The sequence below is a fragment of the Trematosphaeria pertusa genome, assembly GCF_010094035.1.
Source record: "Trematosphaeria pertusa strain CBS 122368 unplaced genomic scaffold BU26scaffold_3, whole genome shotgun sequence".
NCBI classification, from domain to species: Eukaryota; Fungi; Ascomycota; class Dothideomycetes; order Pleosporales; family Trematosphaeriaceae; genus Trematosphaeria; species Trematosphaeria pertusa.
Window position 1 is genome coordinate 3553005 of NW_022987214.1, and position 20943 is coordinate 3573947.

General features: G+C 55.9%; 7 protein-coding genes across 7 annotated transcripts; 3 read left to right on the plus strand and 4 right to left on the minus strand.

Annotated features, from left to right (window-relative positions):
- Nucleotides 1-226: 226 nt before the first annotated feature.
- BU26DRAFT_451323 (uncharacterized protein) lies at nucleotides 227-2071 on the minus strand. The gene is made up of 2 exons (XM_033824757.1): nucleotides 1951-2071; nucleotides 227-1905 (listed from the first exon to the last, which is right to left on the minus strand). Exons 1-2 carry the CDS (start codon nucleotides 1995-1997, stop codon nucleotides 438-440), a joined length of 1515 nt encoding a protein of 504 aa, XP_033689110.1. The 5' UTR covers nucleotides 1998-2071; the 3' UTR covers nucleotides 227-437.
- Nucleotides 2072-2623: 552 nt separating this feature from the next.
- Nucleotides 2624-3939, plus strand: BU26DRAFT_418911 (short chain dehydrogenase/reductase family protein-like protein; the record flags this gene model as incomplete). The annotated part of the gene is made up of 5 exons (XM_033823274.1): nucleotides 2624-2749; nucleotides 2806-3035; nucleotides 3090-3103; nucleotides 3156-3754; nucleotides 3817-3939. The coding sequence occupies 5 exons, from the start codon at nucleotides 2624-2626 to the stop codon at nucleotides 3937-3939; spliced, it is 1092 nt and encodes a 363-aa protein (XP_033689111.1).
- A 1207-nt stretch (nucleotides 3940-5146) lies between these two features.
- Nucleotides 5147-7464, minus strand: BU26DRAFT_548414 (uncharacterized protein; the record flags this gene model as incomplete). The annotated part of the gene is made up of 3 exons (XM_033831939.1): nucleotides 5147-5819; nucleotides 5868-7161; nucleotides 7226-7464. 3 exons carry the CDS (start codon nucleotides 7462-7464, stop codon nucleotides 5631-5633), a joined length of 1722 nt encoding a protein of 573 aa, XP_033689112.1. The 3' UTR covers nucleotides 5147-5630.
- A 614-nt stretch (nucleotides 7465-8078) lies between these two features.
- BU26DRAFT_236015 (uncharacterized protein) lies at nucleotides 8079-11682 on the minus strand. Its single transcript, XM_033820942.1, has 4 exons — nucleotides 11262-11682; nucleotides 11087-11207; nucleotides 10602-11038; nucleotides 8079-10554 (listed from the first exon to the last, which is right to left on the minus strand). Exons 1-4 carry the CDS (start codon nucleotides 11587-11589, stop codon nucleotides 8264-8266), a joined length of 3177 nt encoding a protein of 1058 aa, XP_033689113.1. The 5' UTR covers nucleotides 11590-11682; the 3' UTR covers nucleotides 8079-8263.
- Nucleotides 11683-13209: 1527 nt separating this feature from the next.
- On the minus strand, nucleotides 13210-15320 carry BU26DRAFT_516350 (glutathione synthase). Its single transcript, XM_033828311.1, has 3 exons — nucleotides 14878-15320; nucleotides 14661-14736; nucleotides 13210-14613 (listed from the first exon to the last, which is right to left on the minus strand). The coding sequence occupies exons 1-3, from the start codon at nucleotides 15177-15179 to the stop codon at nucleotides 13447-13449; spliced, it is 1545 nt and encodes a 514-aa protein (XP_033689114.1). The 5' UTR covers nucleotides 15180-15320; the 3' UTR covers nucleotides 13210-13446.
- A 228-nt stretch (nucleotides 15321-15548) lies between these two features.
- Nucleotides 15549-17987, plus strand: BU26DRAFT_236036 (uncharacterized protein). The gene is made up of 2 exons (XM_033820943.1): nucleotides 15549-15741; nucleotides 15881-17987. Exon 2 carries the CDS (start codon nucleotides 15929-15931, stop codon nucleotides 17837-17839), a length of 1911 nt encoding a protein of 636 aa, XP_033689115.1. The 5' UTR covers nucleotides 15549-15741; nucleotides 15881-15928; the 3' UTR covers nucleotides 17840-17987.
- Nucleotides 17988-18551: 564 nt separating this feature from the next.
- On the plus strand, nucleotides 18552-20733 carry BU26DRAFT_451338 (delta-aminolevulinic acid synthase). The gene is made up of 2 exons (XM_033824758.1): nucleotides 18552-19002; nucleotides 19093-20733. Exons 1-2 carry the CDS (start codon nucleotides 18672-18674, stop codon nucleotides 20613-20615), a joined length of 1854 nt encoding a protein of 617 aa, XP_033689116.1. The 5' UTR covers nucleotides 18552-18671; the 3' UTR covers nucleotides 20616-20733.
- Nucleotides 20734-20943: the final 210 nt, after the last annotated feature.

Here is a 20943-nt window from a genome sequence, read left to right on the forward strand (position 1 = left end):
GGGTGCATAGAGGCATCCAATTCATCGAGGCATCCAATGCGTGTTATTGTTGGTGTCGGTTAGAAGCGGTATGGGGCTTTTCCAACAGTGTATTATTTTTCAGATCTACGACTACCCCTTCTCTTTGCTTAACGGAGTGGTATTCGAGCGTACGCTGAGGTCATGCTTTGTGGGCAATGGTGAAAGGATAGGATGGTGCCCCTGTCAAGGTAGGGTAGGATACGGTAGAGGTTTACGGATGGGCGATGCCTGCGAGCGTACTTTGAATGTGAAAATATTCCATGAAAGCTGGATGTGTCCAGTTATTCTAGATTATGTGATGTGAGCTAAGGGGCTCGTTGGGATGCCATGATGCCCTCCCGGTATGGTCTCGCTATGCTCGAAACAAATCGTCTCCCCCCATGCTATTCCATATATAAAACCACACCGGACGGCAGTTAGCCTCCGGGCATAGCACCCGGCATGTCCCTTTGCCCACTCCACTCACCACTAAACCGATTCGTCTGCCTACTCGGATCTCGCTGATGTAGATGCGGATGGTGGAGGCTGTGGTGCTCTCCTCTCCACCGTATACCCTCTGTCTGATCTCGGCCTGGACTCCTACTCCGCTCCCCGGCCCTGATCTCTGCTTCGCGTAGCTTTGCGCCTTCGGCTTCTATGCGCGCTTCAAGCGAGCCTGGTGCGGCGGATGGAGGTGGTATGAAGGATGATGGCCTACTCCTTTGGCCTATTGTCGAGGAGTCTGTTCCTGTGGATTCTTGGAGAACGGGTTCGTCGGGAGTAGGTGATGTCACGTCAATGCCCTCATCGTGCTCTTCTTCGCCATCATTTTTCTCGTCTTCCTCTCCGCCCCGCGTGTTCTTTTTCCTCGGCCAGAGAGATGGGAGGACGATTTGCTGGAATCGCGGCTCCACGGCGCGTTCGTCGAACCAAGCGTGCACGCGGGATTCAATTAGCTGCGCAATTTTGGGCACGTCTTGCAGGCGGGAGCGGCTCCCGACGAGAGAGCGTACGGAGAGATCGAGCCGGTAGTCGTCGAGGAAAGTGAAAGCCAGGGTTGTAGGGCGGTGCGGTGTGCCGCCGCTGGATGAGGGTCGAAGGGGCTCGGAAGGTGATGTCTGTGGAGCTGCTGTGCTTGCAGATGTTGATGGGGGCGAAGATGATGGGATGAAGGATACAGCGAGGGTGCCGGAGAAGCGTACTACGCTGACTGCGAGGGCGACTGGGAGGACGGCGACGAGGGGCTTTGGGTAGTTGAGGACAAGGGTAGTTTCTATGCCCAGGGTTATCACGTCGCTGAGGTCGACGTCCATTCGTGCTTGCAGTCTGCTTTCTTCTGTGCCGGGCATGCCTCCGCTTCCTCCTGTTGATAAAAAGCCGTCTTCTGCTGGCATGACTCTGCAGTTGCTGAAGATGGGGAATTCGTCGCCCAGTGCAATCTCCGTGACCTTGATCTCCCCTATCCAGTCTGGCTTGCTCCCCGAGTTGAGTAGTTCTGTGAGCGAAGTGAGGACCGCGCCATCCTGCCGCGCATCAGCCCTCAACTGCGCAATGGTCTGTGCAATGAGAACATTGAACCAATCTAGACTCTCTGGCTGATGCCCCTTGACATTGTAATATGTCTTTGCCAAAATCGTTGCAATACTCGGCCCCCCAGTACTTGCCGGATTCCGTATTATACTCCGGGAGTGCTTGTGGCTTAAGGGGTTGGTTGTTGAGTTTGAGCGCGTGCGCTGGTGGAGCGAGTTCTGGTGTGCGAGGGTTCGCGCGCGCCGGAGGGAGGAGAGGTGTAAAGCGCGCTCGTCGGCAGAAGGGGGTTCCCCGAAGATGAAGAACTTGATGAAGAAGAAGATCAGGAGGACCACGGAGAGCTGGCCGAGGAGCAGGCCCTGCGTGAAGGAGAGGCTGGAGGGGTGGTTAGTGGGGTTGCAGGATGGGTTGCAGACGTACGAGGAGCCGTGGGAGACGGGCTGTGGGGGTAGGGATTGCTGCGCCATTGCTTCAATTGAGTTGAGTTTTTCATCGGAGGTCCATCGTGCGGTTTTGTTGTGCCATTGGAAGTGCACTTGACCGCCGCATGTCGAGCTCGAAGCATTCCAAGGTTAGCGACGCGGGCGGACGTGACCGGGGAAGGTGCAGCCGATATCGATAAGCGCTAGGCCTCGAACCTCCGCGACACCCCTCGTATGCCCGACACTTCACTCTCAACTTTCGCTCCCTACTCTGATCTCTAGTACACGCACTGCTACTCACTCGCAATCTCGTCTGGCCATGGTTCAGAGTGCGGCAAGAATGATTCGCTCCATCCGCAGCAGATACCGGATACAGGCCTACCTGATCCTCGGTCATCACTTCTTCCTCCAGTCCCCGATGCTGCTCGACGTCTTCATTGTCTTCTTCATTTTGGTCAGCAACTTTATGAATCGCCAGCAGGCTTTCCCGAGTCATCTCATTGCCGAGGGGCTGCGCTTTCTGGTGGATCAGAGAAGGCCTTTACTTCCCTGACCGCCCTCAGCCGAACAAACACTCCGATTGGCTGCGGCAGTTCCCCACATCCCGCGTCCAGGCACGGCTTTGAGAGCGCGATCCCGCGTCTCCAACTCAGCCTTCCATTCCCCCTGCGATGGACCTCGACACCGCCAGCCAGAGTCTCTCTCCTGCCGCAGCATCCCACCATCCGAATCTAAAGCTTCCCACGAATTGCGATCCGCCTTCCGAACACAACCCGCCGAAGCAAGCCTCATGGATTGTGGGTATTCCATCCGCTCTTGGAAGCGATGCAACAACTTACGCCACAAACTGTAGGTTTTTGGCGCGACCGGCCACATGGGGCGATCCTTAGTTCGAGCAGTTCTGTCCCACGGTGACCAATGTACCGCAGTAGGCTGGACCCAGGAGAACACGGTGGGGCAGATGGAGAAATGGCAGGAAAGGAATTGCTTGGGACTGCTGTGCGACGTGCGGGTAAGGGAGACGGTAGACAACGTAATCAAGAGAAGCATCGAGCACTGGGGACAAGTCGATGTCATTGCAAAGTACGCGTTTATGTCCGTCCAACATTGAGTCTAGCACTGACCACGCACAAATAGTTGCACTGGCTACGGTACGCCACTCTCTCTGCCTTCGGAATCTTAACTGACTAAACAAAACGTCAGGTGTAATCGCATCATGCGAAGACCAGGACGACTACGACCTCCGTAACCAATTCAACACCAACTTCCTCGGCACCCTCCACATTATCCAACTCTCCCTCCCACACTTCCGCGCCCAGAATCACGGTCGGTACCTAATCTTCTCCTCCACAGCCGGCGCCCTCGGCGTCCCCGGTCTCGGTCCTTACTGCGCAACAAAGTACGCCGTCGAGGGGCTCATAGAATCCATGCTGTACGAAATCGATGTTTTCAACATAAAAGCCACCCTTGTTGAGCCAGGGCATGTCAGGCTTGACGAGCCTGACGACAACATAATTCCATCTAACTACACCACCGCAGGAGCAGGACCGCCTAAGCCGAAGAGATATGGGCATTTCTGGGTGAAGCCGAACCCAAGCGAGCCATACAATACACCTACGAGTCCTGCCGGGCATGCAAAGAGGATGATTCAATGGCTGAATGATAGACAGCCAGTGAGCGCGGTGAAGAGCGCGGAGTTAATATGGCAGCTGGGACATTGTAGCTATCCGCCGCTGAGGCTACTGTTAGGGAGTTATGCGGTGGAGAGCGTAAGGGATCGTCTGAGGAGTATTATTGAAGAAGTATGTTTTATTTCCCATTCTAAAGCTTCTAGGCCGTGCTACCGGCTGCTAACTTCCTCCAGATCGAGGATTGGAAGCACCTGTCCTTTCCGGTGGCTGTGCCACCTGACGAAACTAGCGCTTCCGAGAAGGGCAAACAGGGTGACAACGAGCAAGAGCAAGATGAACAACAAGAGAATGAGTGACCATCCCAGCCGTTCTACACTCGCTCCGTTACCGGACTACTGGCATGCGAAATCTGTCTCCTGCCTCCGCGCACTAGGCGTATCTGAGCGCTTAGAGAGCACTCTTTGTTTGGCGTATATCCCACCCCTTCACCACACGTCCAGAGCTCATTTGGGGTCCAAAACAACCAGTTGGAACGACCAGACAAGAAGCACGCGAATCGGATGCGCGAAGAAACAGGATTACCAATGCATACCCATACGATGAATCAATCAGCGGAATAAATCTACACGAAGATGGAGCGGTGTACCGGATGCCAGGAAGCAACCTCCTCGCCTCGAAAATTTCTTATACGTGCCGTGGTACACGAACACGTCTTGTTCTAGGTTGTCGAAAGATACTTCTGGAGGCCTTCGATAGATAATTCCGTACTGGGCACATGCCGCGGTTCCGTCGGATCTTTTGGCTACGAGTTAGGAGACTGGAGTCTAGGGCAAGGTGCTCGTACGACTATCCATCGAACATTCTACCTTTTACACAGTACCGCTATCTCACTGGCTACATTCTTCAAAGCATACGCGCGTAACGGACCCGCACTGTATTCCAAATCCCTCCTTGACCCGTCCAATCCCTCGAAGCCATTTCATCTCATCCTTCTCTCAAATCCCCATCCTTCCGACTCATCCGCAACCCCCTTCTAACACTCTCCTCCCAGAATGTAACATGCCGTCAGATGACCACGTCCACAACGCAACATCACGCCCGCAAACAGCGACTGCCTACCCTTTTCAACTTACGCATAAACATGCCCCTAGTGCCTCAATCTCCACAGATTCCCCATTCAGCCCTATCTCCGTAGCGCAGGGGGGTTCCCGAAAGCCGTGCACCAAACAATGCTCACATACCCCTACCGAGATGCTCGCGCTCAGCTGAGCAGCTTTTCTCGAAAAGAGACCCGTTACCTCGGGAGCGAGGACCGAGGCACTGGGATGGGGAAATTTGGTGCGTCAGCTGAAAGGGTGGGTTAAGGGCGCGAGTCATGGTGGAGACATGGGGAGGATTTCCAAACTGGGCCATGTGCATGATATGCGACAGATGCTGCTGATCGTCGCGAGGGAAGGGGGCGCGCGTGGGGAAAAGCAAATTCACGGGATTTGCGGTGGCGAGGTTGGGCAGAAGTGAGGCCTTCGGATATGAAAGGGCGTTGGGAAGGATGTACTGTAGAGTGATGTAATGATGGATGCTTTTGCTCCCACCCTGCTTAGGCGAGCCGACCGGAATAAGATATTCAAACCTATCTGAAAGGAAAAGATGCAAAGCATCTACGTGCGTGGGTATCTGTGACGACCGAAGAAAAAAAAAAAACAATAAGAAAGAGATGCAACAATTAGGCCTCGCGGCAGCTGTAATCTAGTAGTGTAGTCATGAGAGAGAAAAGCCAACATCTCAACCCAACCGAGGGCGATCTTGAACCACTGGCGCCTCCTTGGTTCCAAGCGAATTTAATTCACGACGATGACGCCTCCGCTGCCCTCAAAAGACGATCAACGAGAAACGAGAAAAGAGAAATGACGCGCGCTATGAGGGCAAAGCCCAAGAGTATATCCCGTGTGCTGAACCGCTGGCGCCAAACATATGCTGGAGTGCTGCTTGCTGTAGATCCGAAATAAGCTGTCAATTATACATGATGAGAAGTGTCTGGAAATGATGGTTACGACTGGCCTTCTATGGCCACAGGAGAGGAGGCGTTGACTTGGAGTGTTGGCGTGACTGGGAAGGGGCCGTATTCGCCGTGTTGTTGTTGCGGTGCTACGTTTTGGAGGTCATCTTGTTGCGTGTTTGGGCGTGAGGAGGTGGCATTGTCGGGGCCGAGATGGGGGTCTGGGATTTGGATGTCGAGCTGCAAGAAGTCAGTTTTGAGCATGCTGTGGCAGAAGGTAAGGCGTACCGTCAGATACCCCGTCCGCCTTAACGGAATGATCCTCACGCCTTCTTTCTCTCCGGAATGCCTATTCCAGTCCTCTACCCATCTTTCCAGCTCTGACAGTTTCCGCTTCACTTTTGTCAGCCCTGCGTCGTCCCATAGCCAGAAGGTAGCCACGCCCATGACCGAATCTAGCCAGGCGCGGAAGCTGAAGGGGTCGAAGGCATCCATCAGCGTATCGTTTATCCTCTGTATTATTTTCCTGAACTCGTCCTCTGTGATTAGAGGATCCAGAATCTCGGGGTACAGATTGGCGAATGTCGGTGCTAGATCTCCCTTGACCATCCAATCACGCTTTATGCGAATGATGCGGGTGTTGTCGTACAGCTCCGAGTGCAGCGGCACATGCGGGTTCGGGTGCGGGAAGCATGGATGCGAAGGACCCCAGGGGAACTCGGACGCGTCGTCGCCGTCGCCGTCTCCGTCCCCATGGCCGCGCGCTGACGCAGCATGCGAATGCATCGACGTCGGTCGCGATGGCGGCAGCGAGACGCGGGCGGGCGAGGGTTTCCTGATTGTTGCGCCGGCTTCAAGGTCGTCTGGAGGGGGGCCGGGAATGGGTGCATCGTCCCGCACGTCCGCACCCAGGCCTGGGCCTGCGGGCTCCTGTTGCACGACCATTGCGGGCTGCGGCGTCGGCGGCTGCGACTCAATGGGCAAGCTCCTGCGATCGCGCGGAAGGCCAATGCTGGTGCGGCCGCTGTCGTCGCCCGTGGAACGTTCGACGACGAGGGAGGACGGCGCAGGGCTCTGGCGGCTGCGACGCTGCTCCGGCAGGGTCAGCAGCGGGTACTCGTCGCGGGTGCCGGACTGCGGGCGCTGCACGGGGACGTTTGGCTGGCGGTCGCGGGTGGCCGATCGCGGGTACTGCACGGCGAGGGTGCGCGGGGACGAGTTGACGGGGTTCCAGAGGCGCGAGGCGGGCAGGCGCGGGGGCGCGTTGTAGAGGGCGCGGAGGTTGAGGTTGAAGATGCGGTTCGTGATGGACCAGCGGGCCGGCAATGGCGAAGCAGGCGGCGCAGACGCAGAGGCGGAGCTGCCGTGGGACGCCGTTGTGGGATTGGGAAGCTGGAGGAGCGAGGACGCTGGCGGTGGGCGGGTGCAAAGGGGCCCACGTCGGCAGGCGCTGCTTCCGACGGTCTGGGCGGCGCAGGCATGGGCATGGGCGGGCCAGAGACGCGGACAGACAGTCTCCTGCGGCGGCGGCGGTGGGAAGAGACTGGCGGGCGTGGGCTGGACGTGTGCGTGCTCTAGGAGACTACTCAGCAGCAGCAGCAGTAGTAGTAGCAGCAGCAGCAGTGGTGGTGGTCGGACAGCCACACGGTCTCACCAAACGGGGGCACATTATTGCGACGGAGCAGCCGTGCGGGCTTTTGAATGAGGGAAGAAACTTTGGGCCTGCCGTCACGTCTGCTCGCCTCGCCTTATTCACCTCCCCTGCCGGCCCCCGTACCGCATGATGCTGCTGCCCATCTTGACTGCTTCCGCGCGCAGACGTACCCTTCAGCTGCCCCGTCACGCTGGCATTGGCCGCCCCGTGAGACATGGCAACCCGTGCCATTCCTGGCGGCCGTGGCCATGTCTTCAACCTTGGAAGGCTTACATACCTTTGTCGCCAAAGCAGCCCTTGATCCGCACCAAGCCGACTCAATGATGCTCTCCATGCCCATCCGCTATCAGCGCCTCATCCGTACTGGGCTCAACCCGGGTCCATGCCCCCGGATCCCCCTCGACGCGTCCGCTTCGCTTCTACACCATACTGTGCGCCCGCGCCTCGCAATCTCAGCTTTGTTATGCCGTGCAATGCATCCCTCCCGCTTCCACGCCGAGCAATTATGAACCTGACTAGTGCACCTAGCCGTCATCTCCCTTTTTTTCTTTTCTACCGTCCTTCGCTGCTAGCACCGGTCAAGCCATTACAGACTTCATCCATGCTCTCATAACGGATCCAAGTACAAATCGCTCTGCAGCTACTGCATTCGTCTACTAAAAATTATCTAGTCGAGATTAACACTCTAGGCGTTGCCTTATGCCCTGCCCATAGGGCTTGAAGGGGATGAAATCCACGTGCTTTTAATCCCATGCCCTATCCCATAGCCATGGCGCACCGAAGCCCCAACATGCATCCCATACCTAACCGCCCTGGTCCACATGTGATAAAATCGTGTCCGTTCAAACAAAGACGTGCGCCCATATACTATACATTCGGTCCGGGTATCATGCCCATATCACCCGCGCACCCGGAGACCATGCTCCCCTGCGTAGCTCCCCTGCGTAGCTGCTCGATACAATCCATACACTGGGACATTCGAGAAGGTCGTCGCCTTCCCGTGGCTGCGTGGCCTTGTCTAGCTTTTTTTTCACAACTTCTTGTTGGCGTTGGCCTGCATACGTCGCATGGCTTCTCTGTGTGCGTCCAACATCTCATTGCTCCGCATCATGTTGATCATCATCGACTCCCGTTGCTGCGCGGCCATCGCCTGCTGCTCTTTCTCCACGTCCTTGTTTCGCTTGACGTTCATCATGGCTGTTCGACGCGTGCCTTCGCCCACTGCCGTTGTTTGGACAGGTGCACCGTCCTGCCGGATCGATTCTCTCCAGCCTGCTAACAACACCTCGCGCTTCTGATCCGAGCCAGACGCATGCGCTCTCTTCGGTTGATGTGAGTTGAATCCCTGCATTTGACTCCCGACGACCAAATTGCTCTCCCGCCACTTCTGAGAAGCCGACGGCGGCCTCGGATTCTGCAACAAGCGTTTGCGTTGCGTTAAAGGTATATTGTCCGTATCTCCTGTCGTGGCAGGGCTGGTAGCAGATGCGGAATGCGGGTTGAATGACTGGGAAGATACCCGGTTCCGCACCCGTGTCTCGCGTTGATCTAGGAGCGTGTTACCTGGTAGGGGGGAAAGGGCAGACGGTGACCGTTCATCCACGGGTTCTGCGACGGGCAGCAATTGGGTCGAGGAAATCCGGGCTCCTCTGTCCTGGACCTGAGAGGCTGATCGCGACTCACCTCCTGCGGCGATGCCGGAGGGTGTCCGCGAAAGAGGTTGCGGCTCGAGCGAGTTTCTAGAGTTGTTCGAGGTCGAACGAACAAAACCGCTGTTTCCGTATGTGGTGCTGCTGCTCGATACCCTATTCGAGTTTCTCTTAGCTACAACGAGTGGCTGCGTGATTTCTTCGTTGACTGGAGCAGGACGTTCTTCAGAGGCATGCGATACCTGCACACCAGGCGACACCGGCACCAGCAGCTCCTCCAATTCTGGTGTCTCTGCTGCCTCGAGATGTTTTGCCCACTCATTGGTCCGATACGACATTGCGACCTTGGACAGCTTACTGGGAAGCGCTTCTTGGAAACTGTCAACTGCTGACTCGCATTGCTCAGTTTGAGAGCTTGGGGAGGGCGCATCCGATCTCGTCGACCTGGACTGCTGGCTCTTCCCATTTTCATCTTTGACCACTGACACAACGGTATCAGAGCGCATGCGACGGGTTTGGGACGGCATTCGCTTCGAACGGGATTCTCCGGGTTTGGGATCGGTGCTGATAGTGAGCGACTGTCGAACAACCGCTTCCGGTAGCGGAGACTGTATTGTGCTATCAGCAATAGCTTGGGTTTGTGTCGGGGACTGGGAGGTTTCATGTCCATTTGTGGTTGATGGTTGCATGGCTCCTGAATCATCCTTTGGTTCCAAGGGTGAGTGTGGTGGAGAGAGTTGTGCCAAGGACACATCATCTGCATCATCCAGTGTAGCCGCAACGGAGGAGGCTCGATCATCCTCAACATGTGGTATCATTAGGGCTTCTTCAGATTCTGAATGATTTGGCGACATTCTGCCATTTGAAAAGCGTTTGAACGCTGACATCTCGGAGAGACGTTTAGATAGAGATCTTCGGTCTGACAAGTGGCCCTCTGTGGTGTCGGGGACGGCCGAGACAGAGATATTGTCCGCATCTGGGCTGTGCGGGTCCTGCTCCTCCGGGACCCGGAAGGGAAGAGGGACGACAGCCGGGGGTGGTGACGTAGCGGGCTGGAGTGAGCTCCTCACGGAGACCGAGCGCGAGACGCCGGACCTGGACGCGGTATCCACGGAAGGTCGAGTGCTGTTGCTCCTACTAATCGAAGCGCTAAGATGTGTGGCCGGCGCTGTCCCCTTGGGTGTCATCGGAGATCCATCCTCATCAATATGTTGAATCTCGTCTTCCTGCAATACAGCTACCACGACAGCGTCTTGTTTACTCGCGGACCTTGCGAGTTTACCCCTGGGTAGAGGAGCCATCTCCACGCTGCCGGGGCTGTAATCGTTCTTCTCTCGAACGCTCGTAGATGTCTTCGGGGTCGTTACGCAAGAGTCAACGGTAGGCTCCTGAAATCCCTTGTCTCCATAAGTCGCTTCCCATTGGGCACGTTCTCTCTGAAAGTCGTCCTGGATCCTACGGCCAAGCTCTTCCTCTTCCCGTTCTTGATCCCGTTGTCTCTCTAGCCGTTGAGAAGCGCTTTTCTCTCTCCGCTCCTTTACAAGCCTCCACAGTCGCAGTTGCGAAATGATGCCGAATATACAGAGAATTACGACGCCGGCTAATTCCACCTTGATACCCCTAGTAATAGGATAGGTATTAGTAAACAGAGGAAAGGTGTCTGGATTCAGGTCTAAGAGGGTTAGCCGTGTCTGGAGCACTCTATGGGGCAACGCTCACTCCAGAGGTAAAGCCAAAACTCCTTCCAGCCAGCGCGACTGAAGCAGTCGATACCCAGCATGGTGATTGAAGCCCCGGCAAACGATATGCACGCCATCAAACCGTACGTTCGGGTGTAGTGGCTGAAAGACAGAGCATACCCCCCGGCGCTGAAACAGCCGATAAAGATTGCTCGTCCAGCCGTTGAGGTAATCAGACCCCCTTCTTTCAGCGTCAGGAACCACATTCCCAGGCAGAAGCCTCCCAACAGACATCCCAGTCCTTCGGTGAGATCCGCAAAGACAAGAGCAAGGGCCCCCAGTATTAAGCCGGAGAGGAAGGCAGCGACGAAGAAGGCCCCTTGGACGGCGTTGGAAACCGGTGGGGTCATCAGATAAATGATGAGGACAGATACGGCCAGGCTGGTTAAATATGCGGCGGAGAAGAAAACATACAGCCTAAGAGACGTCAATGGATCTGAAACAAGCTGACCGTGGTTCGCCTACCATTTGTTCTTGATACCAATGACGGCGTATACCGTGCCCGATATGAGCATTATCGCACCAGCCAGTCCTAATGCGGGAGTGATCTGCGGATGAATGGGAAGAGGGTCCTTCGAATCGGCACCTGGAAGCATGGTCAGATACGTCTTTCAGCAGCAGTAGCAAGCCACAAGCTTACCTGCGGAACTCGATGCTGAGGATGCACTGGAAGTAGCGGTTGCCAATGCCTGCGCAATGGTGCTCGAGGGCATGGAGAGGGATGAGCTAGTCACTGCCTCTCTTGTGGTTGGTGGTCGGTTGGACTCGGTCGTCGCAATTGACGATTCTCGAGCAGGCGCGGTGGAGGAGGGTTGAGCGGACCCCTCACCGGTAGCGGTAGGCGTCTGCGAGCGCTCAGATGGGTTGCCATCTTGCCGGTCTGCCAGAGGAAGGCGGGCGGCTGCTACGACGGAGTAGAGACAGAAGAAGAGCGCAAGGCCAAGGATTAGGTAGCGATAGGAGCGCATGGCGAGGCGGGAGGAAGGCTTCAGCGTAGAGGGACAATTGCCATGAGAATGGATTGACGTGAGCTCGTACGGTCGAAGCGGCCAGGAGGGGAAGGCGCGAAGCTGCTGGGAAGTAGGAGATGCGGAAAGAACGACGAAGGATGACGCGCAACTAAAGGAAGGAAAGAACGAATGGTAACGACAGTGGATGGACGATTCCTTGGAAGTGAAGGAAGCAGACGTGTCGGCAAAGACACGCAGCCAGTGGTGGTGCTGGTGCGGGAGGAGAGATGCAGCTGCGGCGGAGGATGCAGAATCAAGGTTGACGGCTGCAGGGATATCAATCGGCGATAATGATAGCCAGCAAGGTCTCCAGCACGATCGTCAATTGACAGTCAGACACAGCATGCTGCGCCAGGAGCGTCGAGCTTGGGCCCCTCGGGCTGTCTGTAAAAGGGATCCGAGCCATGAGGATATTTCGCAGAAAAGGAAAGGCGGCGTCAAACGGCTCTCGCTCTTTGGGACTACCTAGGCTGGGAGGAGTATCGTTTGGAGCGCCGGGAAATTAACGCCAGCCACCAGTGTCAATCTCCTCGTGCCGGAAGAGCTGGAACTGCGCCGCGGGGCAGAAAAGGCAAGCAGCGGGCCAATGGCTCGTCCAGGGCTCCAAGACAAAAGGGGAGCGCTCGAGTCGGGAGCATTGCTGGTGAGCTGAGACACGCTCTCCTACGGCGTACCACGTCACAGGTGGTTCGAGGGAGCAGAAGGAGAGGAGAGCCGGCGCTTACGTGGACAGACATCGGAGCCTCGCGCATGAATTTTGAAAGTGTGAGCCTGCCCAGCTCGGTGTTGGTTGGAGATGATGAATTTCAGGACGCGTCGAGGACACGCGAGATGAGATAGCGTAGCACCAATCAGGCAATCTCGGCACCACATATTTCGTTAGGCTGTCCCATTATTCGGCAGAAGCTTGCGCCGCTTACCGAAGGACGGCCCTGACGCCTGCGGCCTGACGGCCTGTGCATAACTTGTGTCGTACACGGTGTCTACCAAAGGCCCTGCATAAGAATGGCCCTCCGCAAGAGGCTGGGACACGCAGCAAGGATGGACCTGCGCTGTGTCTGATCATGTACCCGTACCAACGGATTCTCGACCCACCAAAAGGAAAGGAATCTGGAGGGTCTTAAAAAAGAGACAGAAAGACGGCACGGCATGTGGCCGGCGGAGCGAACGGCAGTGGGCGCCTCGCTTCTGTGATCGTCCGCGGCGTCGAAGATCCTTCGAATGAGACCGCACTGTTGTCGGAGAAAGTTATTAAACATCTCTGTGCCACTGACGCCAATCGAACATGCGGGGCTTGACCACTCGGAAGACGCTACTCTCACACCCCTTCCCTTGCGTCGACGTCAAGAGCAGTGCAACCCAAATACATGCCGACTTCTACAGCCACGTCGGTTCTCGTCCTACCATCTCTAGCACGTTCTTCAAGCTCCCGATACCGCGCTCCCAATGTATGGGCATCCGATGCGATCCAATGAATTCCGCATGTTACACGGTGCAAATTCCCGCATCGAGTGTTCGGCCCCAATGCATGTCGGATCACGCGGCAAGACTACACGACTTCCAAGGCTGCGCAATCTCTCTTACCGTCTTGCCGAATATATTGCTACAGTAGCTCCATCGGTACCGCTGAATGTAGCTGTTCGGGCAGGAGAGAAAAGGGATGAAGTGGATTCTCAGACCAATGTCTCGTTAGCCCTGCCAGCGTACTACACTGTTAGTCGCAGGACACAAACATTCATGTGCCATGGTTGCTCATTTGCTCTCGTGGCTGACTACTGTAGCGGCAGCTGCATACCGATAGTCAGGAGCAGTAGTCTAGCCATCCACTACGCAACAGCTATCCACAGCTCCGAATCCTGCCGCGACGCCCCCTTCCTCGCTCTGGTCGCCTTTTGTGCGGAGTAGGTAGCCAGCTTCCCAATTCTGCAACACCTCACCACTATCCCCTCCATCACCATTTCTCCAAAGACACACGCCATATACTCCAAGTTCTCCGATCACGCCTCCGCGCTGGACATCTCCGTTCCTTAGAATGACGTTTCGAAGAGGTGGGGGCTCGATCATCTCCATCAGAATATATGCCGGCCAATGCGTCTCAGGAAGCTTCTCGAGGAACGGAGGGATATTTTTACGGTAGATGTTATTGCCTCCTCCCTCGCGCTGTGGCTTCAGGACGTAGCGGGCGGCGGATGCAGGGTCTTTGGCAAGGTTTCGCGCTTCGTGGCCAGCTTCACTCTTGTCGAGCGGGTAGATGGGTGCGAAAGTCGCGAGGACTCGTGAGGCTACCTGGTCGTCGGACAAGAAATGCTTGAGGTGCGGAGAGTGAGGCGTTGCAAGGACCTGTTGAACTTTCTTGCATCCCGCGAGTTGCGTTAGGACGCTCGGGCACTTGATGGCTCTGCTCTTCTCTAGGTAGAGCCTTGCGCTCCAGTCCTGCTCATTTAGATAGTCGTCCGGTGAGTATCCCGCGCGAAAGTAGATCGTGGTAACTTCGTAGGAGTCCGTACGCGAGTTAGGCGGGGTGTACACAAGAGTTCGGTCGGACTCCAGCCGAGTATGGGAGAGGGTCTGCTGGAATGGCAGGCGGAACGAACGTACGCCACTCTCTTCAAGCAGCGCGTATTCTAGGTGCCTCTGGTCGAACACATTTCTTTCCGGGTCTTGGACCACAAGTAGTACACAGAGGGGCCGACCGCTCCGCGAAGATTCATAGGCGTTGTGTGCGGCGGCTAGTCCCTTGGCCAAGGAAGAGGCTGAATTACTTTGATGGAGAGTGTCCCGTTTGATGATGGAGGCTGTCGAGGAGGGGTAGGCATCGATTGTAAGAAGATATCTATGGAGGGCGGAGACCTGCGTGGAAAGGCCTCCGAAAGAGGAAGCGATTGTGTTGAACTCGACTTGCTTTAGTCCAGGACGAGAAGCAGGGCTCGACGAGTTAGTGTGGACCATGTAGTCTGAACGGAAGAGGCCGAGCGATAGGTTCTACAAGAAGTTGGCCGAAATCCCTTTCTGTGCTTGGCACGTCTTACCTGAACATATCCTTCTTTCTTGACCGCAAGGTGGGTCTCCCAAAGCTTTCCGACGAAGTCATCAATGTGTATTAGTCTGTAGAAGCGTGTTAGTGGGCCCAAGAGATAATTGATACCACAGATTGAACTCCATTCTACAAAACCCATATACCGCAGCATCACTATCGATGGGAAATGGGAAGTCAGAGGCGAGAACATGCCTGACGAATGCACTTACTCTTCCACGATGCCCTTTAACCATTCTTCGTCCCGTGCTATTGCAGAGTACAGTTCATTGTACGCGGTCTGTATCGCCAACCCCTCCTCGAAGCAGACGCGCGGAAACAAACTGGGGAAGAGTGTAACGGGGGCTGTAGTCGCAAGCACTCCTGATGGATCCTGAGAAGGTTGGACGAATGACGGAGCCGGCCGGACGGCGAGGCCGTGAGCGATGGACCAGTCTTTGAGGTTCGATAGCAGATAATGCTCTTCTTCCGCAGACAGCTCTGGCGGGTAGTCCTTGTGCAAGGCGGATGCCATATTTTCGCGAGGTCGTCGTCGGTCGCTTGTAGCAATCTTCCGAGGTTGGAGCTCGGGGTGAATTAGTAAAGTCGAAAGAAAGCCTGGAGCTGAGTGACCACATCCGCGCGCTAAGCGACTTCCTCATTCGCCTGCCGAAACTCGGATGTGGAAGCTTGGAAAGACTCACACCACACGACGCCGCTGAGTGTCTGCCTTGCTTGTCTTCGTCACATCCTCGGAGAGACACTCGGGCAAGGTAATTTGTCGCGTCATAATAGTGCCTGCGCGCGGGCGTCGCGTTCACACGTGACCACCCAAACCACTCACCTGCAGCTGAGACTAACCGAAACCCAACGCGTCTCTCCGCTGGCCGCGAAACTCGACCCACGATATCGACGCCTTTTCGGACGCAGCTTCCAGAGTGCCGTGTCCACAGTCCAAGGAGATTTTCCACAAAACCACCCGCCGGAGCCTCCACCTGAGCTCACGCCTTCCAAGGTTTGCACCCTGGCAGCCTACTTTTGGGGTGCCGTAGACCGCAAGGACCTCCGGACGGACCGCTAAAAGGCGCCCGAAAATAGTCAGTACCCTTGACCTCGTTCATCTCTCCGCCCTTATTCCTAGCATCACCCGCTGCGTGTTTATCGCCGATAAGAGTCATAGTCAGAGCTTGACTCGTGCTGTTGGTATAACCTGTCTAGCTAACCGTCAAGCTACAGTCTCGACTTCCTCTGCGCATTCACACGGAGCCTGAATACCAATGAAGCATGCCTCTAGGCGATCCTTGGCTGTGGTCCGTCGATGACCTTGTTACCCAGATTTGTTATTCCAGAGACCTCTTTGATGCCACAGGCCATGGAGCATCGCAACTCCCGGAACCCTTCAGTTTGGAAACAGAACTTCGGAAGCAACAAATCGCGGGCGCAGCATTTCTGACGAGAGTCGACGCCGATGTGTTACAGCATGACCTTCATATTCCGGTGCCTGACCAGACGAGCGCTTTACTAGCCATCATCGAGGTGCTGCGTTCACGTTCACACATATACAAGCAGAATGCTGCAACTGCGGGTGTAAGAGCCCTGGACATCAGGAGTAACGAGCAAGGGGCAAACCGATCTGTCCAAGGTTCCAGCGAAATTGCCGTGACAGATGCAAGCGGTCGCAAAAGACGCAAGGTCAACCAACTCGCCACCATACCTCTACCAAGGTCGGAGCAAGGACTGCCCGCGACTTCTATTCAAAACACAGTTTCCTCGGAAGGTCCCTCGAACTTAGCAGGAGATTGGGACTATTTAAACCATTGGCGGCAGGCTAATGATCCGAACGAGATCATTGACCTCAGTGAAGTTGTGGAAGAGGACGATGATATTGTCGAAGAGGTGGACGACGATGAGCCCGACACTGTGGAGAACACCTGGACCGCCCGCACCGGAAGATTGGACCGGGACGAAATCGTCAGTATTATCAACGAAAGGATAGAATACTACCAGGCGCAGTGGCAGCCGGGAAAGGGGGAGGACGAGATCCCCGATCCCATTACCCTGTGGGAAGAGGCTGAGGCTGATGATCGAAGGGCACGACTTGCTGAAGCAAATAGAGCGAATGCAGAGTTCTTCGAACATCGACTAGACAAGCTAGGCGACGAGATTCTCCGCTCCACATGGAACGCAGTGGATGAGGTGCGACGCGTTTGCGCCGGCCTAGAAACGACAGTCGATCTTCTCGAACAGGCGAAATGGCTCGTCTCGATCTATGAGCTAGCCCCTGACGCAGACGACCGTAGCAACGGTGGCGAGGGCCCCAGCCAGAAATACGTTAATGAAGGAGAAAGCGCAAACTTTCGTCCGAGCCGTACGACCGAAGTTATCGATTTGGGTTCGGATTCGGAGACTCCAGAGCAGCAAGAACAGCAAGAGGAGGAGGATAAGATGTTTATCGATATTGAAGCAACGACTGCGGACACAATGGCGGGTCCGGACGGCAGTGGCTCGGCTATAATAGGGGACGTAAACACTCCGGAGCCTTTGGTGATAGCGTCGGTCGAGCCAGACAACAATGTGTTTTCCAGACAGGAAGACACGCCGACAAAGCGTCAAGTGGCACATGGCGACAATCCCGAAATAGCGTCTATCAACACAGTTGCGCACTGGCATTGGAATTCATTGATAGACAAAGTGGACCGCAAACGGATTGTCATGAAGGTCATGCACGAGTTGGCTGCCACAGACAGAGAGATGATTCGCACCAGGGTTAAGTCTGTCAAAAAGCAGAATCTCCTGATGGAGATACCAGCTTGCATTGACATGCTGCTCAAGAAAGAGAAGAAGATGCAGGGGGTGTTACCAAGGGACCTCCCCAAGATCCTCACCTTCACCAAGCTGTTCCTGTCCTGGTGGCTAGCGGACAATTACTTCACCAAAGAAGCGACGGAGTTTCGTCTCGAAGAGCTCACAGAAGCCCTGGACGCAGGATGCCCTGACCCCGAGATATTCTACGATTGGGTATGCCATATCCTCGACAACACCTTCAGCAAGGAGGCATTGAAATCTCCACATGCTCCTTCCCAGGCGGAGATCATTGTGATCTCTGACGACGAAGACGATGCTCCGCCAGCGCCACAATCAACTCGGAATAGGGCTACGCCGCGGAGACAAGCGGAAACGGTGTGGTTGAAGTGAGTGCTCGAGGATAGCTGGAACTAATTGCAAGGGCAACATTAGGCCGAGTAGTGTCATTGCTTGTTGCGTTTGTGGGCGGCTCCTCTTTTGGCCGCAGGATGTTGCTAGCGATGATCATGGGCTGTCCGGCAATCAAGGATGTCATCGCCCACAAGGGGGATACGTGCATTGCACAGTATTGCGACGTCACGAAGACGTCGACTTCGCTCGAATAGATACCCAGCATCCTATACCTGAGGGTGACAAAGCTCGACGACGGGACTACGAGTGCGTGTGCGAAAGAACAATACACAGGATGCGGAGAAGCTTGCAGCAGCGGAGCCGCAAATTTCCACTGCTAATAAACGTGGTGGCTACGTGCTTACGCACAATACAAGCGACAAGCGAACGGGGTCTCGGAGTAAACGTGAATACCTGTATTTCCCCTACATTTGCTGTCTGGGGCATGTTGCGCATGGTGCAGGCGTGTTGGCGGGCCTTGCGGCGACGACATTTGTCCTCGATGCGCTGGAGACGGGCGTGGCATCGGAGCCCCTCGCGGCTCTCCCATCTGACATGAGATATCTGGCGATTACTCCGGTATTTAAATCCAGGTCCGGGCCGGTGCTAGTGAGGCGGCGTGGCCAATCAACGTGCTGCCATTTGAAGCCGAATGCCGGCGCTTTAGTCGAGCTTTCTCCGCATATGAATGAATTTTGTCCATCTCCCACCGCTCCAAAACTCTCCCACACCCACACCCGCTCTCCCCTCCCCGCTCGCGCTCTGAGACCACACCCCTCGCTGCCCCAGTTGTCCGCCAATCGTTCCCGCACCCGCCGCGCCACTATTCGCCATGGAGGCCATCTTGCGCCAGTCGAGGTCCATGTGCCCGTTCCTCGCGAAGACGTCGCCGGCCACCCTTCGCTCGCTGTCTACGACGGCTGCCGGCCACGATGTCTCGCCCAGCGCCGGCAGCATGTCGAACCTCCAGGTCCTCGCTCGCCGCTGCCCCATCATGGGCAAGGCTCTTGCTGTCCAGAGCGCTCGCATTGGCAACAATGCGCTTGCCGGCGCTTTCGGCGGCGTGAGGGCCTACCACACCCGCGTCAACCGTGCCAAACTGCACACCTCCGCGCCCAAGGAGGCCCAGGCTGTTGAGATCGAGAACCTGCGAACCAAGCAAGGTATGTTTTTCTTGCCATTGGCGTTCGCGCACAGTGCCGCGTCTCCGCGCCGCTTATACGAGATTGCATCACTAACTCTGCGGCGAACAGTTCCTTTCCCGCCCGCGCCCAAGCAGCCGACCACTGCTCAAACCAACCACGTCGGAGTACCGCACGCGCCGAAGGCCGCTACGTTTGACTATGAGGGGTTCTACCATAATGAGTTGGACAAGAAGCACAAGGACAAGTCGTACCGCTACTTCAACAACATCAATCGGCTGGCCAAGGAGTTCCCGCGCGCCCACATGGCTTCGAAAGAGGACAAGGTGACCGTCTGGTGCTCCAACGATTACCTCGGCATGGGCCGCAACCCGCACGTGTTGAAGACAATGCATGAGACCTTGGACAACTACGGAGCGGGAGCTGGCGGCACTAGGAACATCTCCGGCCACAACCAGCACGCCGTGGCACTGGAAGGCACCATCGCGAAGCTTCATGCCAAGGAGGCTGCCTTGGTCTTCTCGTCTTGCTATGTTGCCAATGACGCTACCCTTGCGACTTTGGGCAGCAAGCTTCCCAACTGCGTCATTCTTTCCGACAGCCTGAACCACGCCTCCATGATCCAGGGTATCCGCCACTCCGGCGCGAAGAAGATGGTGTTTAAGCACAATGATGTGGCCGACCTGGAGGCAAAGCTAGCGTCCATCCCCCCTGAATATCCCAAGATCATTGCGTTTGAAAGCGTGTACAGCATGTGTGGTTCGATTGGCCCAATTGAAGAGATTTGCGACCTTGCCGAGAAGTACGGTGCCATCACCTTTCTCGATGAAGTCCACGCCGTTGGAATGTACGGACCACACGGCGCTGGTGTCGCCGAACATCTTGACTACGAAGCCCATCTGGCTGGGAAATCCAGGGGGACCGTCATGGACCGCGTAGACATCATCACTGGGACTCTTGGTAAGGCCTATGGCTGCGTGGGTGGCTACATTGCTGGCTCCGCCAAGCTTGTTGATACTATCCGCTCCCTGGCTCCGGGCTTCATCTTCACCACTTCCCTACCGCCGGCAACCATGGCAGGCGCTAAGACAGCGATTGAGTATCAGGCCAACTACCGGGGTGACAGACGTCTACAGCAATTGCACACCCGTGCGGTCAAAGAGGCCTTGAATGCGCGGGACATTCCGGTCATACCGAACCCGAGTCACATTGTGCCGCTCCTTGTCGGAAATGCAGAGGTGGCTAAGCAGGCTAGCGATATGCTTCTGGAGGACTGGGGCATCTATGTACAGGCTATCAACTACCCTACGGTTCCGGTGGGCCAGGAGCGCCTTCGGATCACTCCCACGCCGGGCCATATTCGCGAGTACCGCGACCATCTAGTTGAGGCCGTTGATAGCGTCTGGCAGCACCTGGGAATTAAGCATACCAGCGACTGGGCGGCTGAAGGGGGATTCATTGGTGTCGGCGAGCCTGGCAAGGAGGACGGAGCACCTCTCTGGACTGATGAGCAGCTGGAAGTGGACACGGTCCTCAAAGAGATGAAGTCAGGCGGCAGTGCTGTGAACGTCCTTGAAGCTATCCTGGAGAAGGAGCATCAGGCCACTGCCCAAGCTGTGAGCGCGGCTGCGTAGAACAGCTCGTTCGGCTGGCATGGGATCAGGTCTGTACACTCGTTCATAGTTGAGACCTTCGGCATGGCTCTACGCCCGACGTAGAACAATCAAACGATGTCTTCTGTTGTGATCAAACAATCCCGCAACTCTCATGTATAGTGACGTCCTACACATGCTCTGGCGAATCTCGGGGTGCCCCGTGACTTCAGACTCGGTGAACCAGCGAAACGCAGCACGGACCAGGTACAAGGCTGCCTGCCGCTCCTTCCTCGCGCTCCGTGCCAAGACCACTAGCGCCATGGCGGATACTAGGTAGAGCCTCACCATCGTCAAAACTGCGTAAAAC

Bases quoted from the DNA above. Each gene is read 5' to 3' on its own strand.
- BU26DRAFT_236036 (XM_033820943.1), top strand. From the start codon at position 15,929: ATGCCTCTAGGCGATCCTTGGCTGTGGTCCGTCGATGACCTTGTTACC.
- BU26DRAFT_451338 (XM_033824758.1), top strand. From the start codon at position 18,672: ATGGAGGCCATCTTGCGCCAGTCGAGGTCCATGTGCCCGTTCCTCGCG. The intron at 19,003-19,092 runs GTATGTTTTTCT...TGCGGCGAACAG, and splicing joins GAACCTGCGAACCAAGCAAG to TTCCTTTCCCGCCCGCGCCC.
- BU26DRAFT_451323 (XM_033824757.1), bottom strand. From the start codon at position 1,997: ATGGCGCAGCAATCCCTACCCCCACAGCCCGTCTCCCACGGCTCCTC. The intron at 1,906-1,950 runs GTACGTCTGCAA...CCACCCCTCCAG, and splicing joins CCCGTCTCCCACGGCTCCTC to CCTCTCCTTCACGCAGGGCC.
- BU26DRAFT_516350 (XM_033828311.1), bottom strand. From the start codon at position 15,179: ATGGCATCCGCCTTGCACAAGGACTACCCGCCAGAGCTGTCTGCGGAA. The intron at 14,737-14,877 runs GTAAGTGCATTC...ACGCTTCTACAG, and splicing joins TTAAAGGGCATCGTGGAAGA to ACTAATACACATTGATGACT. The intron at 14,614-14,660 runs GTAAGACGTGCC...AACTTCTTGTAG, and splicing joins AGAAAGAAGGATATGTTCAG to AACCTATCGCTCGGCCTCTT.
- BU26DRAFT_236015 (XM_033820942.1), bottom strand. From the start codon at position 11,589: ATGCGCTCCTATCGCTACCTAATCCTTGGCCTTGCGCTCTTCTTCTGT. The intron at 11,208-11,261 runs GTAAGCTTGTGG...CCATGCTTCCAG, and splicing joins CTCAGCATCGAGTTCCGCAG to GTGCCGATTCGAAGGACCCT. The intron at 10,555-10,601 runs GTGAGCGTTGCC...TAACCCTCTTAG, and splicing joins GTTTTGGCTTTACCTCTGGA to ACCTGAATCCAGACACCTTT.